At 43.7% G+C, this 19,098-nt stretch overlaps 1 protein-coding gene and 1 pseudogene across 1 annotated transcript in view; both read left to right on the forward strand.

Moving 5' to 3' along the window:
* Nucleotides 1-10,483: 10,483 nt before the first annotated feature.
* Nucleotides 10,484-11,419, forward strand: LOC148122341 (tRNA-splicing ligase complex subunit RTRAF pseudogene; annotated as a pseudogene).
* A 1,993-nt stretch (nucleotides 11,420-13,412) lies between these two features.
* Nucleotides 13,413-19,098, forward strand: part of Exph5 (exophilin 5) — a 73,692-nt gene continuing 68,006 nt past the window's right edge. Inside the window, exon 1 of the mRNA XM_087905662.1 lies at nucleotides 13,413-13,760. Coding sequence (XP_087761788.1) covers nucleotides 13,642-13,760 — 119 coding nt within the window. The 5' untranslated portion in view covers nucleotides 13,413-13,641. The remainder of the gene's footprint in view (nucleotides 13,761-19,098) is intronic.

Raw genomic sequence — 19,098 nt, forward strand, 5'->3', positions numbered from 1 at the left:
ACCTTCCTAGTCCAAGAAAACCATATTTCTAGAAAACTTCTAGATAGCCTAAATCTATATAGAAGACACTCTTCAAGAAAGGAGGTGTAGGCAATAAAGGTAAAAAGTTGTTTAAAGTGATCAAGGCAGGAGTTTGGAGGAAATGAAAATAAAGCTAGAATTAGAAGAAAGAAACCAAGAAGCCCAGTGCGTGTCTGTGGAATGAAAGAATGAACAAAAAGTGTCTATTCATCTAGAGAAATCGGTGGATAAATGACTGCCTTGGAAACAGATGCAGGATGCAGGCGGCATCTCAGGCTATTTCCATTTCCCCAGGAGGGAAGAAGACTTTAAAGGGCTCGCTGGATCATTGCTATCTACTACCCTGTAAAGGCCAACAGGAAAGATGCATAGAGAATCTATGATTCTGTGTCCAAATATTTATACAAATGGGAAAATGATTGAAGTTTCCGTAACTTTCGTCATCATCTTATCTAAAATCTAGAGATAGTAGAATGTAACTTTTAAAATTGTTTTTCAATCAGTATGCTAAGTAATGGGCATTTTCTTTTTTTATTGATTTTTATTGAGTTCTACACTTTTTTCTGCTCCCCTCCCTGACTCTCCCTGTCCCCTTCAGCTCTCCCCCAAAGTCCCCATGCTCCCAATTCAGGAGATCTTGTCTTTTTCTACATCCCATGTATATTAGATTTATGTAAGCCTCTCTTAGTGTCTGCATTGTTGTCTAAGTTCTCTGGGATTGTGGTTTGTAGGCTGGCTTTCTTTGCTTTATGTTTAAAAACCACCTATGAGCGAGTACATGTGATAATTGTCTTTCTGTGTCTCGGTTACCTCACTCAAATTAATATTTTCTAGCTCCATCCATTTTCCCGCAAAATTCAAGATGTCCTTATTTTTTTCTGCTGTGTAATACTCCATTGTGTAAATGTACCACATTTTCCTTATCCTTTCTTCGGTCGGGGGCATTTTCATAACACTTTTTCTTGTTGAACACTTTTCTGCAGCCCCACACCCCACCTCCTCCCCCTCCTGCCCTCTTCCTCTTTCAGTAGTTCACCTCTGATTCCATGTACCAGGTATAGTACAGCACTGAAGGGAAAAAAACTGATTGCATTCCAATACTTAAGGCCAGAAGGAGAAGGGCCTCTTTTACTGTATAAATCCTTGTTTATAGGCTTGGACTGGGCCTCGTGTGGCTGTAAATTTCCATGACTGTTTCTGAGTCAATCTTGGGGAAACCCCTCCTAGTTTGGATCTCTGGATGTGTTAGGTGCATTTTTCTCCCTTGTGACTACTAGTCAAGATATGTTATTAATTTTCAAGTTTGTCTGGTCAACTCCTGGACCAGAAGAATGTCTGGAATGACACATATCTTGTACCCATCGGAAGTATAACCAAGTTCATTAAGGCACCAGCAAACTTTCATCAACACAATAATTAACTTAATGGGGTTTAGCAAGGCCTAGAAATGAGTCGATTCCAGTTCATTTGTGCTTAAAGTGAAGGCTTGGGGGCTGGCAAGATGACTCAGGAGATAAAGGTGCTTGTGGCCAGGCCTGCTGACCTGAGTTCAATCTCCAGGCCCACGTGGTAGAAAGAGAGACTCAACAGTCTTAAGTTGTCCCCTGAGTTCCACAAGAGTGCTGTGGCACTGGTATGCCCACACGCACAGATCCATAATCACACACACATAAGTAAATAAAAAATTTGAAAAAAAAAATGAACACGGTCCCAGAAATGGCTCAGCCTGTGAATGTGTTCGTCTTGCAAGCTTGAGAGTCGGAGTTCAATTCCCAGATCTCGCAGTGGGAATAGAGAATAAATTCCCCAAAGAAATCCTCTGCCTCCAAGGGATCTGACACCTTCTTCTGGCATCCACTGCATGTGCACACAGATGACGCACATAAACTCATTCATACGTTAAAAATAAATAAACATTCTTAAATCAACAGTTATAGAAGACAGTCTACGCCAGGGACAGGGAGTGCATTTGGCGTGTTTTTGTGTTTGGCAGGAATTTTCTCCTCCCTGGGGAAGCCCCCCACCTCACCCCCTTTACTGGTCATTCTTGTGGCTCCACAAGCTCATCTTTAGGGCTTACATTGTATGTGTCATCCAAATTGTCAGTTGACACTAAACCACCAACAATGTGAAACAGCATGTTTAGCAAAGGAAGACAGGTAATGCCATAAAACAGGTGATGTGAAGACCGGGACATGTGTACAGTTCAAGTGTGTGTGAAGCTTGCCTCTTGAATCAGAAGAAACGAGGAACAAGATAAACAAGGGAGCAAAAGCAAGGACTTAGAATCCTTCCAGGCTACGTTATAGGGGTCTTGATCAGTAAAGGGAGACCAGAGCACAGACCTGATGATACATCACCTTTGGAATAAGAAACACAACTGTCCAACCCTATTCAATTGGAAATAGGGATTTGCCTACACACATTCCATAGTATTGAAGAACTCCAATCTTGGCTCTGGTCACATCAAATCAACAGTAACTGGACCTAGTTTAAGATCTAGACTCGTAAATGAAAAGGAGAATGTCCATGTAGATTGATTTAGAAATCACAGACAAGGCTGGGATGTGGCTCCATTGGTAGAGGGCTTGCCTAGTGTACAGGTAGTCCTGGGTTTGATTCCTAGGCACAGCGTTCAGGAAGCACAAGGTTGTCTTCAGACACGTAATGCTCAGGCCAGTCTACATAAGACACCATATTAAAGAAAAAGTCACAGGGAGGTAAAAGCCTTCCAGGTTAGTGTTAGTCAATGCTTGATGAGATGGAAGTGGCATATTAATTAATTGCAATGATCCAGCTAATTGGAGGTTGCAAAGATACTGTTGAGACCGATGAGAAGGCTACAAATGTGAAAAGGAAGACAGCATTCAATTTCACTCCACTCCTTTCTTCCTGGGAGGACATTCCTTTCACCTGAAAGGACCTGGGTTTCATCTTCTAAGTTAATACTTCCTTTCACGGCCCTCCACCTCTCCCTTTCTCTATATGCAGTTTGGAAGCAGCATGGGGCATGGTCCTCTCTTCCCACTAGCTCCCTACATTCCAAGTTAGGCAGGTGGCAGCCTCATGAGAGCAAAGGCAAACTTAATGGGTTGACAGTCTATTGCGAACAAATAGAAGCTGTGATTGTTGGAGAAGTTAGCTACCTAGAACTCTATAGTCTTGTCGAGAGCTACCTAGAACTCTATAGTCTTGTCGAGAGCTACCTAGAACTCTATAGTCTTGTCAAGAGCTACCTAGAACTCTATAGTCTTGTCGAGAGCTACCTAGAACTCTATAGTCTTGTCGAGAGCTACCTAGAACTCTATAGTCTTGTTAAGAGCTACCTAGAACTCTATAGTCTTGTCGAGAGCTACCTAGAACTCTACAGTCGAGAGCTACCTAGAACTCTATAGTCGAGAGCTACCTCAAACCCTATAGTCTCGTCGAGAACAAGCTTGCCATTCTTTGCTCTACTCCATGGAAGGGGGGTCTCTTGCTTGCCCTGCTCTCTTTAAATGATGAGCAGATGATCCAAACTCAAACAAAAGATTTATTTGCAAGGTGTAAGCTGAAACACACACAGTGTGTCAGGGTTCACTGTCTTCTAATAAGACACGGAAGCAGGCTCAATCTCCAGAAGGAAAAATGCTCCAAGAATGGAGACCATAGAATGCTAGTTAGGTACTAGGCACTTTGAAAAATATCAATAATTTAAATTCAGCCTGGGCATGGTGACACCTGCCTGTAATCCCAGCACTGGGGAATCTGAGACAGCAGGGTTGCTATAAGTTCAAGGCTGGTTTGGGATGAGTAGCAAAACATTTTTTTAAAAATCTGTTTCTGAGTCGGATGGTAGTGGAGCACACCTTTAATCCCAGTACTAGAAAGGTAGAGGCAGGTGGATCTCAATGAGTTTGAGGCCAGCCTGGTCTATAAGATCTAGTTCCAGAACAGCTAGGTCTGTTCCACAGCGAAACCCTGTCAAAGAAAAAAAAAAACAAGCAAACAAACAAAAAGAACCTGTTTCTGTAAACCACTTTCAAGTTCTCAAAAATAGGCTTGTAAGGGTGCTTGCCACATGCGTGAAATGGAATGTGCACACATACATGTGTGTATGTTCACATGCTCGTGTGCGCACACACACACACACATTAAAATAAAATGCACCACTCTCTATGAAGTTTTAAAACATTTAAATCCATCTAAACTGGGAACTCTACAGAGGTTTTCAGTAGTGGTATAAAAAGACTTGCTCAATGCCTGCCCCCTTTGACTGCTCAGCCTGCAGGTGTTCAGCTGTGACTACAGCTACAGCTATGCACAGTTCCGGTACTGCGTTAATCACATCAACCAGATGATATTTTTATGTAGTTTTAAACCTTGCTTTTACTTTTCATCAAAATGAGAAAATATTCAACTCTACTAGCAAACTCTCTTTAAAGTGCACAATGAGGAAAACTTCTGGCTTAGCTTGAGCCACCATGAGATTAGAGGGAAGTGGTACCTTAATTGCAATGATCCAGTTAATTAGAGTCTGCAAAGAGGCTGTTGATCACGGTGTATGGGGAAAGGAAAATGGAACATTCCATCTCCCACACTGCACACACACAGGGATAACACAGACACACACACGCCCACATACAGCCCTGTGGAGAATATCAGGGTGATAGTCAAATATGGAAACAGTCTTTACACATACGCCCACATGCAGCCCTGTGGAGAACGTCAGGGTGATATTCAAACATGGAGCAGTCTTTAGTTAGGTGTGGTTATACCTCCTTTTTCTTTTACAGTGTTGGTATCATACTATAACTTCTATTTAAAACAATTTTAACCCCAGCATCACAAATGATTTAGGGTGAGTTACTCTCAGAGGTGAGAGTTCTTCCTGCTTGGAGTCAGAGAAGATGTGTCTAGAGATCCTTCCCTGTCCCAGAATTGGCAAGGTGGAGGGAACAGTGTGAGGGACGGTGGAACAGAATCCAGTTGGCCACCTGCCTGGGGAGAAGCATTCTCTCCCTCATGTCCCTCTCTTCTCCTCTCCCATCCCTCTCTTCTCCCCCACCACCTCCTATTATTCCTATCCCTTCTCTCCTCCTCTCCCCTTTTGCCTGTATCATGTGATTCATTCCACAACCTTCTGAGGTGGGCTCTATCATTACCCTTTCCTGGGAGGAGGTGAGATTGTCAGCCCAGTCATACATCTAGAGTTAGAACACAGACTCCTAGCTCCAAGCCCAGGCCCTTGAGACAAGATATAATCTCTCCAGCCTTGCTTCCTTGTCTTATCAGGTTCCTGTGTGTGTCTCCAGTATTCTTTGATGTTTGTTTACCAAGGTCTATAAACATTAGCCTAGAGCATGCTCATCTCTATTCTGCCGAGGTGTCTAGATGCTTACCTCTTCTTAAAAAGTCTTTCTCCTGGTTGTCTCCAGGCTGGATCCAGATATCCTTTATACAGCCACTTGCTTGTCTGTTCAGAGTTGCCTTCCTGGCCACTCCATGTAAGGAGTGTCCTTGCCTCCTCCCAGGACTTCTCTGCCATTTTGCCTCGTTAGTTTTCTTCATGTCACTAATCACACTTAGAACATATATGGTCTATCCATTCCTCCAGGAGGGCACACGTGATGAGGACAGCTGTTGGGTGTCTCATAATTCTGTGTTCCAGGAACCTGGCATAAGGCCTGACGTATGATAGTTGAGGCCCTTAGTCCCTAAGCCACAGTATCTAGGGCAGTGGATTATATCTTGCATGAAGGTGACGTAGACAGCAGAGACAGCACCTGTCTACACCTTACCCACGTTCCTTCAACCCTATGTCCCTTGGAGGACATGCGTTTACTGTCCTTTCCCAGGTCAAGTCTGGCTTCTCATCCTTTACTTTCGACTCAAGTGGCATCTTATCATCACCTTCCTGCCTCTCACCACCCCTCCCACCCACTACCCAGTTTATTTGGCTCATCATACTTATCATCTCCAAACTTATGTTGTTGTCTTTTTAACCTCTTCACATTAGAAAGTAAACAATGTTCTTGAGAAGGCTATCACTGCTGCAGAATTTCCAGAACTTTTCCCAACAGACAGATACTCACAAATACTTACTTATTCATCGAGCCAACTCTGGCCAATTGTGTGTCTCTTCTTGGTTCTAATCATTTGGCCATTCAAATAGTTTATTTGTTCGTGCATGTTTGAGACAGGGTCTCAGGTAGCCCCAGGCTGGATTCAGACCTGCTGTGTAGCTGAGTCTAGCTCTGAACTCCTGATCCTCCTGCCTCAGCCTTCCAGATGCTGGGATTACAGGCATATTACTGTTACCTAGCAAGTCTAATAGTTTTTAAGTTGATTTCTTTGTTTTTTTTCTAAGCTCCTAATTTGCATGTCTAATCAATTTTCTCTTCTGAGAATTATAACTTTTGCTTTTCTTTTTACTATAGAAACAGAACCACAACAGTATGAGGCTATACACATACTAGTATATCTCTTTAACATATCTTTAGTATATCTTTAATTAATCACTATTAGTTATGACATTGCTAATAACTGAAACAAACTAACTCTATATCATGCAAAGTAAAAGCTTTATAATCCCACTTTACTAAGGTCTTACTAGGGTTAGTTGTTTGGTTGATTGGTTAGTTAATTGGTTGATTAGTTGATTGGTTGGTTAGTAGTTGGTTGATTGATTGGATGGTTGATTGACTGGTTACTTGGTTGGTTGATTGGTTGGTTGGTTGGTTGATAATTAGTTGGCTGATGGATTTTTGTTTGATTGGTTGGTTGGGTTCTGTTTTGTTTTGCTTTGTGCTGTTTTTGGACAAAATATTGCTGTGTAGCTCAGGTTGACATCAAATTCATGACCCTTCTCCCTAATCTCCCAAGTGCTGAGGCTACAGGCATACACCACCACACTTAGTACTAATTTAGAGTAAGGTAGGTTAGTTTTAGCCATAAACCCTCTTGAATTTCACAAGGAGGATTTGATCACAGACTTTTCTTACTCTGATTTCCTGACAGGGTAAATTCTGGGATTTTGTTAATATTTAAACATAATTATGGGGGAAGAAGAGAAAACAAGGGCTCACATAGACCAGGCTGTCCTTGAACTCTGGCTCTTCTAGTGCCTTGTGAGAGTGCTAGAATTATGGGCTAGAATTATAGGCATTACCTCCACAAGGGTGAAATGGCCTTGTATTTCTGGAATAAACTAGCCATTGAAGTACTTCTGCCTTCCTTTGTTTTCTGGTTCTTTTGAACCTTCTGCACATCTGTGGTCACCGGGGTGACAGTGACACATTTGTTGGGTTTATGTCTGTTTACTGAGCTGATTTTTTTCAGGTTCTGCTATCAAGGTAACAGTGCTCTCCCAGAATATGTGGAAATATAATGTTTATTTTCTAGGTCTTTGCATAAATCCCAAGGCCCATTGTCTCCCTCCTTTGTCTTTTGAGAAGAGTAAGAACCATGAATGATGACAGGTTGAACACTGGACCACACAGAAACGCATGTGCTGCTCAGCCCTGGGTTCTGTCAGGTTTCTAGTGTTTTGATTTAGGGAAGGATGCCAGGTAGGATTTTTTTTAGATTTAAATACCAGATTATCAAACTGGCTTGAGTGAGCGAGAAACTCTTATCTTCTTACTTCATCTAGTGCTGTGGGTTCCCAGATGACATACTTATGCCATCTGTCACATCAGACCTCAGTGACTTCCTTAAATGCCCCAGACATCCTTACGCATCCCTCATTGAAGTTCATATTACTCAGAGGTCCAAGATACTGCATTGTCCTGGGGAAGTCTATGCAGTCATGCAAGGGACATTATGCATTATGGAACACTTTCATATAATGCCATTTCTAAAAAAATCTAAACATAAAACCATCGTGTGAATAATAAATAAACATTAAATAACCAAGAAATGTTTTGTTCCTTTATGCATTCTTACATTTATACATGATGGACATTATTATGGGGAATAAACACTCCTTCATTTTTCTGAGGGGACTCCCATGAATGGAATCCCACTGAACCTCTCTGCCTGACCGGTACTTGTCCCTTTCCGGGGTAGGAAGAGGAGTAAGTTATCTGACTGGGGTGGTAAGAATGTGCATTCTTTCCTGCATGCTTTTCATGGGGAGATGCTCCTCCATTAGAAAGCTGGGAGCACTTGGTAGCTATTATCTCTGCCACACAGCATCTCCAATGATGTCTGCTCCCAGCGCAAGCCTCGCTCGGGTCTTCTTCCTCGAGGCGGATTGGGAAGAGTTGACAGGAAAAGCCCCCACCCTGCAGAACTGCACCACATGCTTACATTAAGCTCCACCGAGAACAGTAAGCCCGAGCGCTGCATCTCCATCTGTGACAGTGACTCTTCATGGCCATCTTGTCAGGATCTAGCACCACAGAAGAAACAATAAGTGGGTGGCTCTGTGAGGACATTTCCAGAGGGTTTGACTGAGAGAAGATCCCACTCTAACCGTGGTCTTCCATGCCGTACAGGCCTGGAGTCTCAGAATGATTAAAAATGAGAAAGCAAGCGGCGTGCACCAGCATGCATTGCTCAGGGCTTCCTAACTGTGGGTGCAATGTGCCCAGCTGCCGCGGGCTCTGATAGCCACAGCTAGTGACACCCACCGCTGCACATCTTCCCTGCTGCCACAGGCCTCACACTCTGAGCCAAAATGAGCCCTTCCTTTCAGAGTTACTTTTCTCAGGCATTAAGTTATAGCTGCAAGAAAAGTAACTGATACATCTTCTGTATCATTCCTGTGTTATGGTTTCCAGTTTTTTTCTCAACCCAACAAATACTGCTGCTTTGACAGTCAGGGATTCAAGCTCTGTACATTGTAGGCATCTCTGTGTCCAAAGAACATTATTCATAGATGCCATTTATTAAATACAAGCTACGTGTTATCTCTGCTAGTTGCTTTGTGTCACCATTGAATTCTTACAGTAATCCTGTATGACTGGTTCTGTCATGATCTTCATCTTATAAGTTAAAAACAAGAGTAAATGTTTAGAGAGTTTTGAGGTCTGTGTTTTTCACGGAATCGTGACTCTGTAACTGTGGATGCAGGACTGAGCCTCGGCGGGGGGGGGGGACTAAGACAGGAGTTTCTATCTAGATTTGTAAAGCCAGTTACCAAACAGAACGGTGAAAACTGAAGCGAACGATTACACAAACTCTGTTCACGCAGCCTTCCATCTCCTCATTACTAATAAAGGCCCGACACCGATGTCTTATTTTCAGGCTGACATGTATTTGCTTGTTAAGCTGAGCGCTGCCACCAAGCGCACCCCGTAATCTGCTGGAAGAGATTGTGCAGGGAGACGGGCCAAAGTAGATAAAGAAGATAGTACGGTGAAGAAAAGTCTCCCTGGCCCCCAGTGTTACTTCACAGTGGCCCACCAGGGTCAGAGGGACTTGCAGTGGCAAAAGTTGAGACATTCCATTAAGTGATGTGATCTGCTTTTCTCTTGGCTGAGCGGTTATCAAGAACCCTTCTGTTGGGATTTGGTTGACAACCTGGAACAGACAGACCATGGGGGGTTCCCAAAGATTGTTTGTTCTTCTATCCAGCTGTTAGTATTAAAATCCAAACTGATGAGTATCTCTTTAGCTGAAAGGCTGGAAAGGAGGTTGCCAAGGTTGCCAGATGCTAAGATTGCACACAGCTGGTTGAGTAAGAGCCAGCTTTCCTTTAAAGCCCTGTGGTCATAATCCCAATGAAGCCATTCTAAGCAATCCGTGTGGTTTGCAGGGCAGCTCGCTGCCGGCCCCCTCCACCAAAGTTCTCGATATAAAATGCCAGAATAAAACTTTCCCAATAGTATGCCCTCTGGAGCCATAGTGAAGGACGAAACATAACTCGATGCCAATGATGGAGCTGGTCATGAAGTTCTAAGCTCAGTCTTAGTCCCTGCACACTCTTTACTAAATCCATCCTGTTTGCTCTCTAGGTTTTGGCTATCACATTTAAATAAATGACTTCTCTATCCCTTCTTCAAGGTATCCAGTCCTTGCTGAGCACTGATTTCCCCATGAATGAATTATAGGTACTTCAAACTCCATATATGTCTTTCTTCTTCTACCTATTCTTCCTTGTCTCTGGCCATCAAAGCCATCTTCCGAAAGCTCAGTTCCAACTGTGTCATCATCTCCCTCAAAACCTGCGCTGGCTCTGCACTGCTCATATAGTACAGAGTATATTCCTTAGGACAACATTCGCAGCAGATCTTAGCCTTATTTATTCTTCCTGTGCTCTGTAGCCCAGTGCCCCTAAACCTTTTCACTGCTGTTCCTCCTGAAATCTTTTTAAAACTAATCACCCCTCATGAAATGCTAATATTATAGATATATTTATCTACCTATGTGTTGTGTGTATATCTTTGCCTTATACATAAAAAGGTAAGTTTTTCCTCCTGTTGAAAATGTATGCTCTAGCTCTCTTGTGTCCCGGCAGAGGCCCGGGCGGCCAGCACGAGCAGTGGGAACCATGTTCCGACTCAAACTCACGGCCCTGGACTACCACAACCCTGCAGGCTTCAACTGCAAAGATGAAACAGAATTTAGAAACTTTATTGTTTGACTTGAAGACCAGAAAATTAGACACTACAAGATTGAAGACAGAGATAACCTGAGAAATATCCACAGCAGTGACTGACCCAAGTTCTTCGAAAAGTATCTAAGAGATGTTAACTGTCCTTTCAAGATTCAGGAGCGACAGGAAGCAATTGACTGGCTTCTTGGTTTAGCTGTTAGACTTGAATATGGAGATAATGCTGAAAAATACAAGGACTTAGTACCCGATAACAGGAAAAGTAATGACAACACAGCCAAAAATGCAGAGCCATTGATCAACCTGGATGTAAATAATCCTGATTTTAAGGCTGGTGTCATGGCTCTGGCTAACCTCCTTCAGATTCAGCGTCATGATGATTACTTGATAATGCTTAAGGCAATTCGCATTTTGGTTCAGGAGCATCTAACACAGGATGCAGTTGCTAAAGCCAATCAAACGAAAGAGGGCTTACCTGTTGCTTTAGACAAACATATTCTTGGCTTTGACACAGGAGATGCAGTTCTGAACGAAGCTGCTCAGATCTTGCGATTGCTGCACATAGAAGAGCTCAGAGAACTGCAGACGAAAATTAATGAAGCCATAGTAGCTGTTCAGGCAATCATTGCTGACCCAAAGACGGACCACAGACTGGGGAAAGTCGGAAGATGAGCACATCAGGATTTCAGCTTCTCGCCTGCCTAGTGTGAGGGGAACCATGTGCATAGGCATGTGTTTGGAAATCAAATGTCACATTTTCGAGGGAGGAATCCCAGGAAATTGGCCGTGTTCTAGAGATTTACCACCATTGCTTTTTTTTTTCTTTAATAAAGTTGGGGAAAGTATGCTCTAGGCTGAGTGTAGAGGTACATGCCTATGAACCCAGCCCTTGGAACATGGAGCAGCAGTAACAGCAGATATTCAGGGCCATGCTTGGCTACATACCTCAGCTACAGGGATTGTGAGACCAGCCTGGGCTACGTGAAACCTTGTTTCAAAAATGAAAGAAAATGTATGTTTTAGCCAAAGCAGATCAAGTACTTACTAGTTCTCGTATACACTACTGTACTTTTTAGCTTCAAAGTTTGTGCTCATAGTGGCCATTGATCAGAGGAACCGAGAGAACCTGGGAAGATCCCGAGAGTGCATTTCTGTGATCTAACCCACTGCCGTTCTCCTTGCCTAGAATAGAGTCGTATGTCTTCTCCCACCTCCGTCCGTTTTCTCCTTCAAACCTTACTCTTCCTGGTTCAGCCCAAACACCACATCCTCTGCACTGACCCATTTAGCTAAAACTAATTTCTTTTGTATGCTCAGTGGTACTTTAATACTTCAACTGTTTTTAATAAATGTATAGATACATGCACGTAAGCGCAGGTGCCCAAGGATATCAGGGGCATCAGATCCCCCTGGCACTGGAATTACAGGTGGTTGTGAGCTGTCCAATGTGGATGCGTAGAGCTTGATCCAGGTGCTCTGCAAGAACAGCAAATGCTTTAACCTCTAAACCAGCTTTCAAGCCCAAGAGATTCTTTTTATTAAGTAATTATATCTCTATTCATGCTAAGTTCCTCACGGGATTATGAGGAAAGGACTATGTTGTTTAGTGTGTAAACAGTAACTTCATGAAACAGGATCCAGAATAGTTTAACTGCAATTAGTTCACTGATTAAAAAAAAAAGTTGGGGGTGGGGGGCACAACTATCCACATTAGAAAATCGGTATGTATACCTAATAAATAAATAAAGAAACATGCAAGAATAATTGAACAGTATGTGACAGATTTCAAAACCACCATCATTAACATAGGGGTGATTTATGAAAGAACTCTGTGTTGTACAATATGGATGTGTAGAGTGGATCCCCACTTCATGCAGATAATAGACACCCACAAAAAGTCATCTCAAGGGGTAGTTGTCCCAACATGCCATCAGTGATAATCAAAATAAGCCAAGGGGCCAGAGGCAAAACCAGCCATTTTTTTTTTTTACTTCATGGCTTTGTTTGTTTTTCTTTTACGGGGGTTTATTATCGTGAAAAGATGGTGTGTGTGGACAGACCTTGTAAATGTTAGAAACCATCACCATCACATCAGAAAGGACTAAATTAAGGGTGTTGGAACAAACATGTCCATTGGACAAAATTGTTTTCATGTTAAGAAACATGTTTTCTGGAAAGGCATTTATAATAATAAAAAAGCACACGGATGCTCATCTTAGGAAATATCTGACTTTATTTCATCACAGAATAATTGTCTTTCTAGGAAAAGCAACTTCTATGGTTGCACAGGATTGCGATGTGCTCTAGACACAGGTGCTTTCTAACACCCTTGGCCTCGGGGCTGCCTTCTAGAATAATCTAAGCGGGGTTTTTCATTTGTTAGCTTACCAAAGTCTGAGCGTGACTTTCTCTGAGACAGTGGGAGTGTGTTTGTGAGGGCAGTAGCAAGAATCCGCTTCTACGGGTAACCTGGTGCCGGTCCTTCTATGAGTCCCTCTGAGACAAATGGTCCTGGAGGAAGTTTAGCCTTCCCTAGTCTTTCAAACAGGGTAACCCTGCTGCTAACCCTCAAACTTTTTTTAGGCAGGGAAAGACAGGATTAGTTATGAGTCGTTTTCCTTCTGTCTTTCTACTAGCCGAGCTCACTTTCTTCCAGCCAACAGCAACAGTCAAGCAAATATTTTGGGGCTAACACTTAAGGATAAGCCTCACTTAGAGACAGAATTATGTAGGCTTGTTTGCTTAACAAGTTACATAGAGGGTGGGAGGAAGGGGGAGGGAGGAGACGCGACAAGGCCCGCCCCCCCAGATGCGATTGGCTCCCTCTCCCCATTTAGTCACTCGGTTCGCATCTCGGTTGGACAGGTTGAGAGAAACATGTCATTAAGGTGTTGTCAAAAGGAGCCCTGTATGTGTGGGCCGGTCCCTAGGTTTGTGGTTTTAGCTTTTCAAAGGCGCGGAGCTATTATGGGCTATGGGATCAAGTTCGGGAAACCTAGTCTTCTTTATCTTGAAAAATGGCTTTGTAACAGGAGGCGCCAAGGAGCTTAAGTACACATAACTCGCACACGGGAGAGAAAATGACGAAAGTTCCTCAGGGGTTTGATTTCAGTTTCCTAAACGAGGAAGAAGCCAGGAAGATCCTCCAGGTCCTGGAAAGAAATGAGGAACTCCGAAGGGCAGAGAAGGACAGGATCAGGTAGGAAGCGCACTCCTCCTGTGTGTCGGGAGGGGGGCGCGGGGCTGGGGGGGGGGGGGTGGCTGGGCCTGCATCTCGGGGGTCTGGGAATCCAGGGAACCGCTCTGCTCTCCCGGGCACCTGCTGGCACCCTGCGTAGTTGCTGCTACCGAGTGGGAAGACGGAACCTGTGTGGTTTTCCTTCTGTGGGTCTCCAGATGCCTTCCGGGTGCTCTCTCCAGGCTCTCCATCCCCAGTAGGGTTGGCTGTGAGTCTCCGCGGGGAGGAGGGAGAATGTAGCTACTTCTTCACATTTTCTATGCCTAGGTCCCCACCTGTTCAGGACACCTGGGCGGACCTCGGCTGAGGGAGGTTCAGACATCTCAGGGGTTCAGGTGCCTCACAAGTCACTAGGGAAAGGCTCTGACCGTTTGGGGCACGTGAATTATTGCGGGGCATTCCCGAGAGCTGGATCTTGGCAGCTGCTCCCTCCAAGCCGGAGGCCCAGGGCGGGAGATCCAGGAACTTGTCAGAGTCCTGTGTGGGTGAATGGGACTTAGACACGTGGGGTTGGCTGCGGTGTGGTGATGTAAGAAGGAGTTTCTGCGGGATTTAACCAATGACTTTATTATTAAATACAGTGTTATAGGTAAGGGAGGGGTAAGTTACTAGCAAATTAAATTCAGAAGTGTTTAACTGGGGGTATAAATCAGCCTTCTCCCAATCCCTGCTAGGGTAGGGACCCACAGACCTGCCTAAGTCTTCTGCAGTGAACTGTGGGTAGAAATTCAAGATGTCCCTCAGGCTGCAATGTAAGGCATAAGCTGGAGTTTAGAAAGCTGGTGAATTCATCAGGTTCCCAGTTCCCCCCAGCCCCTCCCACGCCCACCCTTCTCTCTCCATTACCTCAAAAGAAACCCCTTCAAGAACAGTCTTCAAATTGGGAGATGTTTTTACTCTTTGTGGAGATGGAAAACATTGTGCCCGAAGCTCCATCTTCACCCTCCTCTCCTACAGGACCTCTCTGGGGGACAAGAGGGAGAGCTGCGGAGGGAGGGGAGGTCACACATTTGAAGTTTCAGAATGGAGATCTAACCACACTCTGTTTCTGAAAATCAGACTCCATCCCCTCCAGCTGTGTAAAAAGTCTTCCTTCTGAAAACAGTGTATCCACACCCATATTGGCCATACAGGTATCACCCCACTCACAGATGGACATTAGACCTGCATAGGAATGGCTTGAGAGCATACACAATCCCCAGGTTCCCAAACTGTAGTTCTCAATGTGTTATTGGGAATGTTCTTTGTCTCTTAAGAGAAGGTGGCCATTATGTATGAGGGGAAAGCAAGGGCAGAATTAGGAAATGGTGAGAGGGAGGAGAGCTTGCATTTAGGCATCAGCTTGGTCCTTTGTAAATTATAGTCTTGGGAGTCGCAGTGGCAGGACTCATACAAACCGGTAGTCTTAGAAATAGTGATGTAACTTAGTTTAAATTCCATTCAAGGGAATTTATTTTGTACTGTATTAGAGTTATGTAAAACATGACACCTGAAGGGAAATGGAGGAAGGGTGTGTAGGGCGTCTTTGTACTAATTTATTACTGCTATGTTTATATTGTATGGGTGTGGTACATGTGTATGAAGTGAGTGCACATATGTATGTATCTGCATGGTCCTGGAAGCCAGAGGAAGATGTCTAGTGTCCTGCTTTACCCTTCTCTGTCTTATTTCTTTGAAATGGGGTCTCTCACTGAACCTTGAGGTAGGCTGACTGGTGGCTAGCAATCCCCATCAACGCTCCTGTCTCTGTCCCTCACATCTCTGGGGTTACAACCCTCACATCTCCAGGGTTACGACCCTCACATCTCCGGGGTTACAACCCCCACATCTCTGGGGTTACAACCCTCACATCTCCGGGGTTACAACCCTCACATCTCCGGGGTTACAACACTCACATCTCCACGGTCACAGCCCTCACATCTCCACGGTCACAGCCCGCACATCTCTGGAGTTACAACCCCCACATCTCTGGAGTTACAACCCCCACATCTCTGGAGTTACAACCCTCACATCTCCGCAGTCACAACCCTCACATCTCCGGGGTTACAACGCTCATATCTCTGGGGTTACAAGCATCTGCCACACTTGGATTTTTAGATCCGCTAGTGCTGACTCAAGTCTTAGGCTTGCACCGCAAGAGTCCTTATCCCTCAGCCATCCCTCCTGCTCCTTTAAAGTAGCTTCAGAGTTGCCCCAGCCCTTACCTTGTGCTTTCTCTACTGCCACTCGGGTTGCCCACATCAGTTGCCTCTGGGGGAAATGGGTCTTTGCATAGGTGCTGAATGCTGGAAGGTTAGCTGTTGGGGGGAAGGCTGCAACACATCTTCTGATCTCATGATGCTCAGGTCGTAAATGAAGCACCAATGGAGAGAGCTACAATGCTAGTACAAACATCAAACTTAGAACTATTGTTTAAACTACTAAAATGATCAACCAAACAGTGTGAAACGTCACCACTGCTGACACACAAACACCCTTGAAGGAAAGTAGATGGTTGTACCAAGTGTCCAAAGCAATGCCTTCTGGCACCTTTTCTCCTGCTTCCTTCCTGGCTCCCACTCTTGAATACTCATATCTCCATGGGATTATCTACCCTCTTCCAGCCCATGTTCATTCATCTCTGTAGCAGACAGTGGCCTGCAGAAAGGACTGAGTATAACTTGGAACCCAACTGTATCCTCTGCTCCTTATCTTGAGAAGTATGATCATTTTATTTTCCAAATAAAAACCAGGGTAGGTGACTTATATAATCCCTGCAACTTCAAGCAGCTCAAACTTTTGAGCTACCTGAGAGATGCTGAGGCCTTTACACTTCTTCAGAGCCAGCTTCAAGATCTCTTGGGTAGGACAGTGAGGGGCTAGATAGCTCGGGAGTTTGGCTGTTTGAGGGATGTGATGGATTCACTTGTGTTTCTGATTGATTTGAGATGTCAATAGACGACTGAAATTCCTATAGTTAGAAATATAGGATGACACAGTTACACAGGGCCAGAGGGTTCAGATACAGATGTCAAAACTATAGGAATAGCTGAGATCCCATTGTAGGAGACAGGTGCCCAGGCCCCCGACTCCCCAAGTGTTCTTAGTCATGCAGATTTGTCCCCGAATCTTCATTAGCCCTTGACCTGTTTAGCTCCGGTTTCTGGGAGAGGATTTGCATTTTCTATTGCAGTGGTTCTAATAAGTTGGAAATTCATTCAAAATTTTAAGGGAACCACCAAGATTCAAATTGATAAGTAGGCAAAAGAGAGAAGCAGACCAATCACACCTGAATATACATAAGAAATAAACAAAAGAGACGGGGAAATGTTGAGTTACAATCAGAAAGGAAGGTTAACTTTGAGATACCCGCAGTAAGCATGTTATTAGCATCTTAAGTAGATTGCAAACCCTTTCCAAAAGTTTTGTTTTTGTTATTTTTAATTGTGCATATAATGCATATTGGTGTGTGGGTCTGTGCATGTGAGAGCAGGTGCCCATAGAAACCCCAAGGGGGCGTGGAATCCTCTAGAGGTGGAGTTACAGGTGGTTGTAAGCTGCCTGATGTGGGTACTGGGAACCAAACTTGGACCCTCTGCAAAATCGGCATGCATAGTTGACTGCTGAGCTGTCTCCACAGTCAACCCTAGTGATCAATAGCACACTTTGCATAAACTTTGCCTTTGACCCAGCTTTCCATATTTTAGATATTTCTCATCAGTAGGAGGCTTAAGTAAGAGGAGATAGCCATAGCAGCCTTTATTAAGTACTGGCTTTTGTATAATAACAGTAATTATTGTCATAATAATAGCAGCTAACATTTATTAGGCAATACTGTATTCCGGTCGTCGCAGAAACATGCTGGACAGACTTAATGAATCTTACCAATAACCATGTTAGGCACACTTTTTAGTTTCCATTTCACAGAGAAGGAAGCTACTTATAAAAGTTGAGTATTTTATCTAAAGTAAGTTATAGAACAGAATTCAAATCTAAGTCTGTCTTAGAATTATTTTTTTCTGTCAACGTTGAATGATAGTCACAGCCATTCCCTGGGGCACGTATTATGATATTTAACAAGCTCCAAACACTTGCCCAGAGTCCTTTAGCTTACAAAGTACAAATCTAAAACTTGATTCAAGATCTTTCTGGCTTTAAATAACTTTTATTTCTCCCATATTGAATGTATATGTATTTATCTGTATATATTTACATCTGTATGGACTTCTATATATTTGCTTTTGTTTTCATCCTAAATCTGATCAAACAGAAATTTTTATTTTTCTTTCTTGAAAGCTAACAATAGGGCTGGAGAACTGCCTCAGTAATTAAGAGTTGGCTGTTCCTGCAGAGGATCTAAGTCCAATTTACAGCATCACATGGTGGCTTACAAACATCTGTAACTCCAGTTTCTGGGTATCTATCTGCCACCTCCTTCTGACTCCACGAGCGCTGAGCATGTGCACCGTGCACATACAAACACACATGCAGTCAAACATTCATACACATAATTTTTTAATTTTTGAAGCAAAAATAGGTAACAATAATTGTACTGAAGGCTGCCACTGGCTGGGCACTTGCATTTTTTTCTAATTCTTACGATGTTTTAAACCCCCAATCTCACTAGAAGCTCCCAGCACATAGGAGATAGCTTGTGCTAATACCAGCAAGCCAGGAAGTGTGTGTGGTGTCTCTGCACACCACCACCGTGCACTACTGCCTTCCACACTGCAAAAAGAATTGAAGTGACTCTCTTGCTTTGCTCATCCAGCTGGTAGTAAATCTACAACTGAGATCTTTAATCTGAAAACACTTCTTATTTCCACTGACTGTGGAAACAGAGAACACAACAACCCTAGGTAGCTATATTGGGTACTTTTACTATCATTGTGACCAAGAACAGAGTATGCTTCGTGGGATTTACTCTGGTCATGGCTGGAGAAGGCAGTGTCCATGACAGAGAAGGTGTGAAGGAGATCATGGTTTGTATTTCCTTTCACGTTGGAGGACCAGGAAGTGGAGAAAGAAGAATGCTAGAACTCAGCTAGCTAGCCTTCTCGTTCCCTATTCTTCAGTCCAAACCCAGTCATGGGATGGTGTCTACCTCAGCCAGGGCCAGCCTTCTGCCCTCAGTCAACCCTCTTGGGGAACACCCCACAGACATACCTAAAGGCATGCCTCACTAAAACCCCAGTGGTTTTTTTTTTTTTTTTCATGGATTCCCTGGGTGAGGATCATTGGGTCTCACTTGCCGGTCCAGTCTAGTCATTCAGGGAGTTCCAGGTTCAGTGAGATACCTTGCCAGTAAATAAATATGGTA

This window comes from Myodes glareolus, chromosome 4 (genome assembly GCF_982192425.1).
Source record: "Myodes glareolus chromosome 4, mMyoGla1.1, whole genome shotgun sequence".
In the NCBI taxonomy this organism is placed as follows: domain Eukaryota; kingdom Metazoa; phylum Chordata; class Mammalia; order Rodentia; family Cricetidae; genus Myodes; species Myodes glareolus.